The following is a 13,939-nucleotide window of genomic DNA, read 5'->3' as shown; positions in this document are numbered from 1 at the left end:
AGCAGGAGGTTCCCTCGCGCCGGAGGCGCTGTGTCACACCGCAAGGGACAATGCGCCGCATGAACCAGCACGCTGCACGACCAACACACATTTCGATCTATGCCCCCCCTTCAAGATGTTTATGAAAATTAAACGAGCCGAAGGCGAGCAGGAGGTTCCCTCGCGCCGGAGGTACTTTTCTTTAATTTAGTAAAGTTATACACCCATGCCTCTCCTAGTGTTCACCTGTGCCTATAAAGAAGTCACATGATTGAATAATTCTGAAGACTGCCGTTTTACATTAAAAAGTTGCTTTTTTCGTTACTTGAAAGGTCACATTTGATAGTGTTGGTAGTCCCCGCCCGTAACTACCCCATAAATCTCTATTACCCGAAAATATAATGGGAACAGAAAGGAAAACGAGAAAGGGAAACAGGGAACCAAACGCGCGAACTTGTATTTTTTTTATGTTTTCGCACGGAAAAGGAAAACAAAAAAATGTGGTAGTATGTGGGTCAAAGCGCAAAACGCATAAAATCACAAACCGGAAAAGGAAAACCGGAAACCAACTTGTCACGCGTGGAGCGCTCCCGAACCGCTCGTTACGAGCGCTCCGAAGGAGCGCTCGTTAACTAGTTGCTCTCGGTTCATTCATTTTTTGGTAAATGAAGTACTAACATTTGGGAAGAACGCCTTGCACCTGGATGCAGCTACGTAGGCTTCTTGTATACCGACAGGTCCAACTCTATTCTGGCGCCCTTTAAATGTGCCGGCCCATATACTGTTCTGCGTGTTTTTCCTCTTTTTATTTTATTAATTTTATTTGTATTTCTGAAATGAAATTATTATATCGAAATGTTCAAAGAACCTTCAGGAAATTTAAAATTTCAACATATTCCTAAACTTTTAAAAATGCAAACAATTGTTCAATAATTATATTCCGAAAAATAAACTTAGTTAAAGTTTTAAAAAAACATGATTGTGAAAAATGTTAGCATAGTGTACAATTTTGTTAGTGTAGTTTAGATAAATGTCACATTAAAAATCATGTTCATAATAAAAAAAGGTTCATGTGTTTCTCATAATTGTCCTTGATATTCTAAAAATGTTAATTATGTATTCAGAAAATGTTAAACATGTATAAAAACATGTTCCTGTTGTATATGGCAAATTGTACAACATGTATGAAAAATAGGAGATATTTAAACATATGTTCAGAAAATTGTAAATTCAAGTATTTAGAAAAACTTAAACATGTATACAAAATGTTACTGATGTATGCAAAAAATGTAAAAACATACATGAAAAACATAGAAATCAAAACATATATATTTAAAAAACGTCCATTATGTATTTGAAAACAAATATTAGATGTGTATAAATAACTTATTCCTTATGTATATGAAATATGTACAACGTATATAAAAATTTATTAGACATTAAAAATATATTTAAAAAGCTTAGTGATGTTTTAAAAAATGTAAATATGTATAACAAATGTCACTGGTGTATAAAAATGTACATTGTGCGGGAAAAAAAATTAAAAATTAAAAAGTGAAGAAAACCAAAAATAGGAAAAAGAAAACCAACAAAATAACAAAGAAAACCAAAATAAACCAGAAGATAAAGAAATAGAAGGAAAACAAGAAAAAACGACAGAAGAACCTAAATGCTATAGTGGTGGGCCAGTCCGCTAGGTCTCGCCCATAGGTGATTCCTAATAGGAATCGGTACAGGCGAGACACGGTCTTTGTGTGAGCACAGAGACAGGGCTAAGCACTTGATGTTATGATTGATAAAACACTTCATATTAAACACATACAGTTTGTGGCGCCACCTGGTGGCCTTTGTATCAATCTAAACATTCCTGGGCAATACAGAAAGTTGTTCTCGAAAGAAAAACTTCAGCAATTTCCTCAAAAAAGAAAAAATCGCCCAATCCCGTCATTGGTAGTTGAGGCAAACCCTACACTCCAAAGAAAAGAATATATGCTTGGTCATGTGCTTTTGTTTGTGCTTCTCTCGGTTCTAGAGGTACATTTAGTGCCTATGCGGGAGGAACACAAAATCAGTTTATCACTCAAACTAAGTTTGTCAGAGTCGAGTTGATTATGAAAACACTGTCATACATGATCGAAGTACTTTGACTATGGTTTGGCCGTCACACCAATATAGCCAACGCTAGGCAACCTTTGATGTTTGGCCTCGCTGGATCGTCGGTCCTAAATTCGACTTCTCGTCACCCGGTGTAATGCCCTATCTCGACGACGATGTTGATTGCTGTGTAAAGTTTGACTATGATAAATGGCTCTTGTTTTATGTTGTTGTGCTTCTGATCTTGTTACTCTGTTGTACAGTAACTACGTAGCAACATGCCTTGTATTGTAATCAGTACTACCTCCATCTAGGTTTATTAGTCGTCCCCATGGTATTTTAGGTCAAAGTGTGACCAGATATTTGACTAGCAAAGTATTAATGCATGTTACTAAAAATTATGTTGTTGGATTCGTATTTGAATGTAGTTTTCAATGATATTATTTTCGCTGCATATAACTAATATTTTGTTAGTTAAAATCACGGTCAAAATATGATCCAAAATACAAGGGGGACTATTAATCAGGATGGAGGTAGTATATTGGTGTTGGCCACAAAAGGTTTGGAGATCTTAGGTCTCAACTATTAGGGTTAGTACGTTATACAGCTCTTCAAAATCACTAAAATTTGTTAAGTTTATGTAGATTTAATATTGTGATGTTTATGCACTGAGGTTTGGAGAAAAGTGGGTTGAAAATAAATAAATGATGTTATTGAAGACAATTTAGAATGACCCTTTCTTTCTTTTTTGCGAAAAACTTCCAATCTATTCATCTTCAATCATGGCAGTACAATGAACACCAGAAATAAAAATTACATCCAGATCCGTAGACCACCTAGCGACGACTACAAGCACTGAAGCGAGCCGAAGGCGCGCCGCCGTCATCATCCCTCCATCGCCAGAGTCGGGCACAACTTGTTGTAGTAGACAGTCGGGAAGTCGTCGTGCTAAGGCCCCATAGAACCAGCGCACCAGAACAGCAACCGCCACCGAAGAAGAATAACGTAGGTTGGAAGGATTCAACCCGAAGACACACGAACGTAGACGAACAACGACGAGATCCGAGCAAATCCACCAAAGATAGATCCGCCGGAGACACACCTCCACACGCCCACCAACGATGCTAGATGCACCGCCGGAACGGGGACTAGGCGGGGAGACCTTTATTCCATCTTCAGGGAGCCGCCGCCGTCTCGCCTTCGTGAGCATGACACAAATCCTAACAAGACAGAAAAAAAACGACTGAAAATGGAGCCCTCCCGCCGGCCCTTGGCAGGATCCACCGCGCCCACATGGCCCTAGGGCCACCGGAGACAAGGCGGACCTGCGGCGGCGCCGGCGAGAGACAGAAACCCTAGCTTTCTTTCTTGGAGGAGGAGGAGCGACTTTATGTCTATTGTGTAACCATCCCGTGTAGAATGACCCTTTCTTAAGTGCAAAGTAATATTTACGAGAAGAACGCCCGTGCGTTGCAACGGGGCCACGTTAACTTAAAGAGTTCAATATTACGACATTTGCGACCTTTTTTACCATCAAATCCTCACACACACACACTCCCTCCCTCTTCCTCACTCTCTCTCCCCCTCTCCCTCTCTCTAACACACACACATATCCATCTTATTGGGTACGGGACCATAATCCATCTATTTCACACGCACACGCTAGTGCATAACAATATGGATTATGTGTATTATATTTGCCACCAGAACTGAGGGAATCAATTTCATGTAAATCGGCCAGCCACAGCTCCAAGAATACGCGGAGGAGGTGGCCCGGGTCAGCGTCGGCGTCGTTCGGCGCGGGCCACGGGCCCGCTTCCAAGTGCACGTGCAATGCACGTCTTCACAAATATTACAACCAGATGTGAGAAATCACATACTAACACGATGTTGCAATCAATTTGTAATTAAAGAAGCCAAAAGTCTTTTTTCTTAAACCAGAATTCCTTATGCTGGAGTTTAAACAAACCCCACAATAGCCCTACTTATCACCTAATTAAGCAGATGCATGACTTATGAAGCGGATAAGAAATCATGTTAACTTAGAACTAAAATTCCAACAAAAGAGTGAGGAAAAAACCTTTTATCATTGCTCTGAAGTCTGAACCCCCCCTATTTGTTAGTGAAATGTGAGTATGCTTGGAAGATAATAATTTCTTATGCAACATATGCTTTTACATCCGAAAGAGCTACAAAATATGTTGACCTACCTATGTGCACTTCCTAAATCAAGCGGATAAAATTATTTCTATCGGCAATATAAAATATTAAACATTAGAAAGAAAGGGACAATGTCCACTAACCATGCAAATATTCTGACCATGGGATATTTAGGCTGGCGTATATGGGAAATCAAAGCTAAAAATGACTCGATGAGTTAGGGATACATCAATAAATATTGTAAAAAGTGATAAAAACAAATCTGCAGCAACTCGCGACCCCACGAACTCGTATTCGCAATGAGCAAGTTAGTGAGGCCACCACGGTAGGCTAGCACCAAGGGACAAGGGCAACAACCGCCTTCCCATCCAACCTACTGATTCTGCTGGCGCTACTTTCATCCTAAGCCCATGAGTACCGTTAGTGTGTTGCCACGTACGGAGAAACTATGAACTGAAATTTTCATCCAAATCATGAAAAATGTTAATGTTCCTCTCCTCTCCCATCCCTCGTGTGAACATACCCAATTCGTGGTTGGCTCGCTACATTCAGCGTAGCTCTGATGTGCACTGCCCTCGCTCTTGATTAGTTGCCGCAGTGCCACGCATCTACGCCAACAAGCTGGGGAAACAAATGCAAATGTTACACCGAGTCAAAATCAACCATCCCACAATCGTAACAATAGAAAAGATAATAACCAAAATTTAACAGAAGAACTACTGCTTGGCTCCCAGATCCATCTCGATAGCCCTTGATCTGGCTGCTGAGCTTCTCCTAGCCGCCTCAACATCACGTCATTACCAAACATGTAGTGGATGCCTAGTGGGACAAGGATTAAGAAATAACATGAGGTGAAAAATGTGATGGCTGTCAATTCCATAAGACGATCCAAGTAATTTGACAAAACAGATCGAGAGCATCTTGTATAATCTCAAAAAAGCAACTAAAAATATGAGAAATGAAGTGATGAAAATCAGCCCCTGCTCTCATTTATGCTCGCTTTTGTAATGGGAGGCAAGGAATGGGGATACCGGGAGAAGAAAGGATCACATGGACGGCAAGCCTCCACCACCGGCAAGTGGGGTTGCTTCACATCCAATCTCCACGGCCGCCGCCTCCATGGGGACGAACTCCCATGTTCACAACCGGGCTCCCAATCGGCCGCTGCCTCGCCGACCTTGACGACGAAGTAGTCCCTCCCTTCGATCCCATTCGCAACGGAGGCAACACCCATCCCAGCGGACGGGTCCGCGGTGAGATCCCTACTGGATTGTGGTCGCGCCTCCCCAAACCTCACCGCGGGACACATGAGAGGGCGCCGTTGCCATGGTCAGGCTTGGATGGGGAAAGGAGGCGACATAGCAGCAACGGCGCCTTCGCCGGGATTGGTGGCGACGGCGGCGGCGAGCGAGCGGGAGGACGGCGGCGGCGAGAGAGTAGGAGGGTGGTGGCGGCAGTCCATCGGCCGCCGTGACGTGAGAGGAGGATGGGGATGGGGCCGCGATCTGGACGTATGGAGCGGTCGAGAGGAGGGGAAGCAGGCGGCTGGGTTTTTCCATCATGCGGGGTTTGGGGGAGGTCAAACGAGAGGGTTTTTTTCGTGCGGGAGGCAGAGCAACGAGGGCGGATGTAGGGAGACGGGACGCGGTCGGTTGGCAGGAAAAGGAAAGCTACGCAAAATCACATCAATATAAGAAAATATCCCATCAATACTTGATTGATTGCGATTTATTTTTTATATGGTAACTAATCTGATCATCAATACTTGATTGATTGCGATTTATTTTTTATATGGTAACTAATCTGATGGGTTTATGTGGGTGGTGAAGCGAAAAGGAAAGCTACGCATTTTTTTAGTCAGTAGAGATGATTGATGATAAGAAAGGGAAAATCACATCAATATAAGGAAATATCCCATCAATACTTGATTGATTGCGATTTATTTTTTATACGGTAACTAATCTGATCATCAATACTTGATTGATTGCGATTTATTTTTTATATGGTAACTAATCTGATGGGTTTATGTGGGTGGTGAAGCGAAAAGGAAAGCTACGCATTTTTTAGGCAGTAGAGACGATTGATGATAAAAAAGGGGAAATCACATCAATATAAGGAAATATCCCATCAATACTTGATTGATTGCGATTTATTTTTTATATGGTAACTAATCTGATCATCAATACTTGATTGATTGCGATTTTTTTATGGTAACTAATCTGATGGGTTTATGTGGGTGGTGAAGCGAAAAGACATGTGGGAGGGAGACGAAATAAAACCAGCGAAATAAAACCAACGAAAGTGGTGAGGCGAAATAAAAACCAGCGAAAAATAACCGGCGAACTATTCGTAGATTTTTTTGGTTCGTCTCTCTTGGTGCGACGGGATGTTAGGGCCTGGAGTGCGTGGGGGTGGGCGGGGGACTCGGCTTGAGGTTTTTTTTTTGGTTCTATGCGGCTTATCGTGAGACGGGAGGTTGGGCGTGTGCGGGACTCGATCGCGGGGTTTTCCTTGGTTTTTCGCAGCTGAGAGGAAGGTGGGAGGAAGTACCAAAGCACCAAAAAAGACCGGGTGAGGTGGGACGAAAATAAAACCTGGAACGCGACCTACCAACTGAGACATTAGGAGTAGAGATTAACTCAAAATAGTTACATCATGTATCGACCTTGATGTTACCACAGGTTTTGTCACAAATCTCTATTATTCATGGGTGTTTCAGTTTCTTCTATCCGATCTATTTTATTTAATTTACTGTACTATTTAGTTTTAAAACACCAATCTCTCGGGATTCACAGTCGACGAGGAGTTCCCCTGCGAATCAGCCACAGAAAATATGGACGGGGACGATGACTTCAGGGTTCAGATTCGGTCACACCGGCTCGGGTTCATGGATTCACACCTGCCCCGATGGACCAGTACTTTTTGAAGCGTCTTATGCTTTGATACGGAGGGAGTACTATTTATTTTTACTAATGTGAGGTTGACATGTCTAGGTCAATTCCAACATATTTTCATTGATGGATTATGAATCGCCACTCTGCAGTTTATTAAGGGAATATGAGATGCTGATACAGTGATACTAGAAACAGTCGTATTGCATGATCGGGGAGGGCGGCGTTGAGGAGGGATCCATGACTCCTTCCCGCTCTCCATGTGAACAGGACCGATTCTTTCTTTGCGAGAAAGACTGAGATCGAGCTGGATAACAGCAGGAACGACAAGTTTGGTAATGAGAAGAAAATCGCTGGCATCCATACAGCAGAAACGAGATACAGGGCGACACGTCTCGTGGTTTGAGGCACAACTTGTGCTCGCCGTAGCTGGATAATATAATATGGCTGTGTTCTGCGTGTGGCTCCCTGCTCTCAAAACAGTTGGGCGAGACCCTCCTTCACTCCTTCCATGATCCGGGCACAACAGACTCCGGGCAAAGACGGAACTTGGGCAAGAAAGCTAACTGACATATGGAAGGAAGACCTAGGGCTACGCTACACAGAGGAAGCAAGACAGGCACATGATTTAGGGTTGGGCAGCATCATCGACCCCAAAACGTGCGGTTGGGCAAGAAAAAACGGAATAGCTCATAGTGAAACAATGCCGTCCATCCACCGGGAGATTTCACGATGCTGGCACGACGCGACGACTCGCACTCCACAGACCTGGACACCGGAATCATAGGAGTATTCAAGTGCTCCTTCTCTCCACGGAACAGCTGGGAGCCAGAATTATTCGACTCCACTCATTTCTTCTTTTCTTTTTTTTTGCGGGGAACTCCACTCATTTCTTCAGCGTGCACAGCTGTAAGTTTATACAGGAATCAAATAACAACATGGAAGACAGGCAGTCGGATGAGCAGAAATTATATACTCCTACTATATCGCTGGGAAGAAGGTGGGTTGATTGGATCAACATAGCAGAGTGGACCGTGCTCTACAGCTGACACAGGCTCCGGTTCAGCAACAACTACTACTTGTCAGCTGGACGCCGCAAAATGAAGTTTGTGATTGAACACAAGACGACATGCAACACAGCATATGCTTGAGCATGACTGGTAACAATCAACGTCAACACAACATGGATGATCCCGTCCCGTGTCAATCACCAGGATTCGGAAAGGAGCATGACATGAAGCCAAAAAGAAAAAGGAAAAGGCCGTGCACATCACTTTACTTGTCGGGTCAATAACACGTAGCAGCGGCGGTAGTTACACATGCTAAAAAGCAGAGTCAGTACAACGCTGAACAAGAAAAAAACAAGGCAATGCAGAAATGTCTAACGTGAAACAATACTCTGACCCCCAATCCATAACTTGCAAGATGGCACAAACTGATGAAAATAGACTCAATGAATAAATTAGGCCTCAAGGGCGACAAGCAGGCCCAGATTTTTACCTCACCGCCCCTTGGGGTTCATGATCTGTGAGAACACGGCGCTCGGCGTCAGCCCGTCCGAGTCGATGCTCGCGACACTTTGGTCGCCCATGCTTAGGGAAGTTGTCGTGGTCGTGGTGGTGCTTGAATCGATCGATGGGTCATTGGGATCCTTCTTTCCAGCCATCACCAGGGGAGTGCCCTCATCCGACATCCCACAGCCAAAGCTTCCGCTCTCCTCCGCACTTTCCTGCATCTGAAGAGCAAACTCCAAATTCCAAAGCACATCTCCCATCGAAGGGCGCTCGATGCCATTGTCGGCAACGCACTTCTCAGCTGTCTCGGCAAACTTCTTGAAGCACTGCGGAACAATCTTTCCCTTTAGGTAGGGATCAACAATCTGATCCAGAATTCCCTTCTTCTGGCAGTGCAATGCCCATTCTGCCAGGCTAACTTCTTCCTTTGCAAGAGTCGGGTTCAAGGCAGGCCGAGCACAGAGGACCTCGAACAGCACCACACCAAACGAATAGACATCAGATTTCTCGGTGAGCTGCTGCCTGCGGAAGTATTCAGGATCTAGGTAACCAAAACTGCCCTTGACAACTGTGCTCACATGTGTATGATCCATCGATGGCCCAGTCTTGGACAGACCAAAATCTGAAACCTTGGCGACCCATTTCTCATCCAGTAGGATGTTTGTTGTCTTCACATCACGGTGGATAATGGTGTGCTTTGCACCGGTGTGAAGGTAGTGCAGCCCACGAGCTGCACCAATGCAGATCTCCAAACGCTGCCTCCAGCTAAGCGGTGCATTCTGGGTCTTGTATAGGTGCTCACGCAGAGTTCCATGAGCCATGTGGTCATAGACCAGGATCATCTCATTCTTGTCCTCGCAGTAACCAATCAGCGACACAAGATGGCGGTGGCGGAGCTTTGACAGCATTTCAATTTCAGTCTGGAACTCATGTATACCCTGCTCAGACAAGGGATTGCCACGCTTGATAGCCACCTTAGTTGTGCCCCCATCGATCTCGCCCTGGTAAACTTTACCGAACCCACCAACACCAAGGATCCGTGACTCGTCAAAGTTTTTCGTTGCAGCCTTGATCTCTGCAAAGCTGAAATGGCGACACAGGTTCGATGGCAAAGATGAAGCAATACTCCCTGTAGCATGCGACTTGGCTGAGCTTGAAGTGTGTGAATTGCCATACAGCGACAACGGCAGCCAACCAGAATGGCCATCACTCATGCCAGTATCCTTGGCCGCTTTCCTCCGCCTCTTGCAAATGAAGCAGCAATATCCAAGTGCAAGCACTGCCAAACCTCCAATTACTCCACCAGCAATAGGCCCGACTAGTGATTTCTTCTTCCCTTGCCCGGTATGCGCCTGTGGATCAGCACTTGGGACAGGGTTTGGCCCCGCGAGGCTCCCATTACTAAGTTGCAGCTTGAACACCTCCATCCCATTGAGAATAGCATCATAGTACTGTGGCTTGTTCCGTATATCCGGATGAAGAGCCACCCAGAAATCCATAATCCCTGAACCCACAGTGCCGACCACATAATCCTTATACAATGGGGTGCCAGTACTAAGCGGATCCACCCACTGGATCACATCAGCACCTTCCACGGCAGTCTGGTTGTTGAGGTAAATGTTGAACACCCGCTGATTTGGCTTATCAATTGGGGATTGTATCTCACAGAAATGGAGCCTCACAAGGTATGTGAACCCAGCATCCACCTGCACTATCCAGGTGAGATTGTAGGCCAAGTTCACATTCTTGTCTATCCCCATTGATCGGGCCGTGGCATAGACATCCGAAGGCGCCATATATCCCGGCACACTGTCAGGATAGGTGATTGTGACATTGGGATCGTTCGGGTACGTTACCCCAGCCCCTGCACCATAAATGTAAGGCGTGTCGTCGTCCCATGACCGAGCCCCGCCGGAGTCCTTGGAAGGGGAGATCGCCTGGCCTCCGACGTTGAGCCGATACATGGTCTGCAGAGCAGCACCGGGATCCATCGGGAATGGCTGGTTGTTGCCGTCACCGGTGACGAAGAACGGTGTGGCGAGGTCAAAGAGATCCGGAGAGGAGACGACCTCGATGCCGTTGATGAAGGCGTAGGCGTTGGGGCGTCCCTTCTCCGGGGTGAAGGTGAGGTCGAGGGTCGGGCCAGTGACGTTGACGGAGAACTCCCGTACGAGGTAGGCGAAGTTGAGGGCCGTGGCGGTCTGGTAGGCGCTGAAGTTGGAGAGGAGCGTGACCTTGGCGGCCGGGACGGAGACGGAGAAGAAGGCGTCGGCCGCGTCGCGGTTGGAGTAGTTGGCCGGGTAGAAGTGCAGCCGGAGGAACTTGCGGCCGGGGCCGAGCGGGAAGGAGTAGGTGAAGGCCGCCGCGGAGACCCGCGCAGTGAGGTAGGGCACCTGCGGCACCGAGGGGTCCTGCGCCCCCGCGTCGGCCGAGGCGAGGTTCGGCGGCGCGTACTTGGAGCTGGCGTCGCCGCGCCACTCCCGGCCGTCCGTGTCGTTGCCCTTCCCCGTGGCGCCGCAGTCGAGCAGGATGTCGTCCCGCGGCACGAAGGGGGCCCCCGAGGGCGCGGGCGCGGTCGAGCCCTGCGCCCACGCCGCGGGGACAAGCGCCGCGCAAGCGGCGGCCGCGGCGAGCAGCAGGAGCGCGCATCTCGGGCCTCCTCCCATGGCGCGACTGCGAGCTGTATGTAGCTCGCTCTGCGTCTCCTCGCGGCTCACAGATCGCCCATCAAACAGCTCCCCCGGCGCCGATCTGGGGCAGATTTGCGCGCGGGTGGGAGCTGCTCGTGGTGGCTGAGGTGGGATTTGATGGGGAAGTGGCGGTCGCGGCGGTGGTGGTCGCGGTGGGGAGGAGGGAGGGGGAGGGTGGCGTCGAGGAAGAAGGGGGAAGAGGTTTCGAGGACTACGGGCGCGGCATTAAGCGGGGGGTCAGTGTGGTGGTAGAAGGACGCGGTGGCCAGCCGAGCTGAGGCTGCTGCAGTTGCCAAATGCAAGCTGTGAGCCAGCCGAGCCAGGGAACCCGGAACGGGGCAACGGGGTGAAGGGACCCACCAGCGACGGGGTCGGCGCAATCGGAGGAGACTTGCCTGCTACCTTCCCATGCTTCCATCCGTACTCCCGCCTACGTGCCTTGATTTGATTGGAAGAAAATAAGACCCGGTCCCACCCCCTGAAAATCAGGGGGGAGATGATTAGATTAGAAAAAAAAGAGAAAAGGACAGCCGTATAATGAAGTGGGAGCACGGATGGGAGCATGGAAAGGGAGCAGGCAAGCCGGATCCAAAGTGTCGTGCCGTCTCACAGAAAGCGAGAGGGCGACGCGGCGGGAGGAGGAAGGCGGGCGTAGGCCCCGCTAACATGGGTTCGGGGGGTCGTGATGTGCACTGTCCCGTCGAGAGGGAGAAAAGTATCCGCTGGAAACCAATCCTCAATAGAAACATGGAAACTCCAATATGAACCGAGTCTTGCTATACGCACGATTTTTGTCGGACGATTCTAAGACGACATGTTAGATCAACCACACATGCGCAGGATTGACTTTGCAAGGGCCGCTGGATTGTTTGATCGTCCGCAAGTCGGCCATGAGATGTCGTCCGTGGAGCAGTTTCGATATGAACCTCGTATGCCCGCAAACCGGACGAGAGCCGGCCATCCAAAGTCACCTACATACATTTAAACTGCATTTTTATTAACTGAATGAAATTCATTAAACATGGCGGATTCTATCAAAGTTTGGATAGAAAATAGCACAAATCATCCATACATAACATTTAGATAATATCTCTAAAAAAGCATTCAAATAATAGGTCTAGTATAATAAAAATTCAAATTTAATTAGATTAACCGGATGTTCAACAAATTTTCATGAACAAACCATGTCGTCCTACACATACCACCTCTTGAGCTTCATCCAGCAGTGTGTATGCGTAAATGGTCTGCCAGCTAGCACGTGGTGCATCACGGCAGCACGTACAGGCTACACGATGTGTAGAACAACATTGAGTGAATCAATCAATCAATCAACAAGTTGAGTAAGAACAAGCAAAACTTACAATCTCCTTGACCGTCGAGTGCAATGTAGCCACTTTGCCTCCAACATACCAAACGTGCCATAAAACTTGGTGACGGTGGTCTAGATGGTATACAATCGATACGCGCATTTGCGTTCATGGATGATGTGCATGTTGTATGGTGCAATGTGCTTTCATGCATGAAACGATTCATGCACGCGCTGCCAGAAGAGCCCTCTTCTGCTCCTACCTACCAAATACGTGGATACGGCCAACAACGCATCGAACAACAACTCATCCTCCCTGCTAGAGTACCCCGCCATCTTTCATACTCTAAAAAATGACATGATGTTCGAAAATAAGCTCAATGGCATTTGACCGAACACCTGTCTGGCATGGTGACCGCCATGTACGTCATCGACAGGGGGGCAGAGGTACCTGGTTATGGACGGATCCTAGGTGGACGACGTCTTAGTAGAAGGCGAGCAGGCGCGGGTGGTGGTTGCGGACGTCCGACAATGCCTGCGTGGCGGTCCGCGAGGTACAACGGCGATGTTGGCACTAAAACTGGCGGATCTCGGGTAGGGGGTCCCGAGCTGTGAATCTGGAACGATGGGTAACACGAGAGAAGGGACACGATGTTTTACCTAGGTTCGAGCCCTCTTAAAGAGGGAAAGCCCTACATCCCGCTTTGATTATATTGATGGAGTACTAAGTACAAGATGATCTACCTCAAGATCGTATGTTGTGTTCTAAACCCTAAGGCTGGTAATTGTGATTTTGTCCCTACGGGCGAAACCCCACGGTTTATATAGACATCGGGGGTATCTAGGGTTACGTATGGCCGGTTACCAACTAGGAATAAACATGTCGACAGCCGGGTAGTCCTTGAAATACACGCCAAGTCTTCGGCAGTGTCTGTCCTGATCACGCTTGGGATCGAAGCTTTCGGAGTCCTTCCTTGTGAGATCGACAGGTTGTAAGCTCAGCCCATGGACTGTATCGGAATCAGGCTCCGCAGACTCAAGAAAGGTTTGAACTCTGGGGTGTGCGCGAAGAATCCTGCTCAGTCACTGCTCACCGCCCACCACCTCACGGCCTAGCTCTGTCGAGTTCGTGTGGGAAGGAAGAAGGAAAGGACACGGTGATTTACCCAGGTTCATGTCACCTTGCGGTGTTAAACCCTACTCGTGCTATGTGGTGAATTGCCTCGCGAGGAGGATGAGTATGAACTGGAAAAGGATGAACTGCCTCGTGAGGGCTCAGGGATGAAAGTGAGTTCTCCCCTGGTC

General features: G+C 47.4%; 1 protein-coding gene across 1 annotated transcript; it reads right to left on the bottom strand.

Moving 5' to 3' along the window:
• Nucleotides 1-7,463: 7,463 nt before the first annotated feature.
• Nucleotides 7,464-11,605, bottom strand: LOC123129386 (receptor-like protein kinase FERONIA). Its single transcript, XM_044549574.1, has 2 exons — nucleotides 8,625-11,605; nucleotides 7,464-8,031 (listed from the first exon to the last, which is right to left on the bottom strand). Exon 1 carries the CDS (start codon nucleotides 11,302-11,304, stop codon nucleotides 8,626-8,628), a length of 2,679 nt encoding a protein of 892 aa, XP_044405509.1. The 5' UTR covers nucleotides 11,305-11,605; the 3' UTR covers nucleotides 7,464-8,031; nucleotide 8,625.
• Between the last annotated feature and the right edge of the window lie 2,334 nt (nucleotides 11,606-13,939).

This window comes from Triticum aestivum, chromosome 1B (assembly GCF_018294505.1).
Source record: "Triticum aestivum cultivar Chinese Spring chromosome 1B, IWGSC CS RefSeq v2.1, whole genome shotgun sequence".
NCBI lineage: Eukaryota > Viridiplantae > Streptophyta > Magnoliopsida > Poales > Poaceae > Triticum > Triticum aestivum.
This window is presented reverse-complemented; position numbering and strand designations above follow the sequence as displayed.

What these genes read in the sequence shown, in the direction of transcription:
- LOC123129386 (XM_044549574.1), bottom strand. Translation starts at nt 11,304, where the DNA reads ATGGGAGGAGGCCCGAGATGCGCGCTCCTGCTGCTCGCCGCGGCCGCC.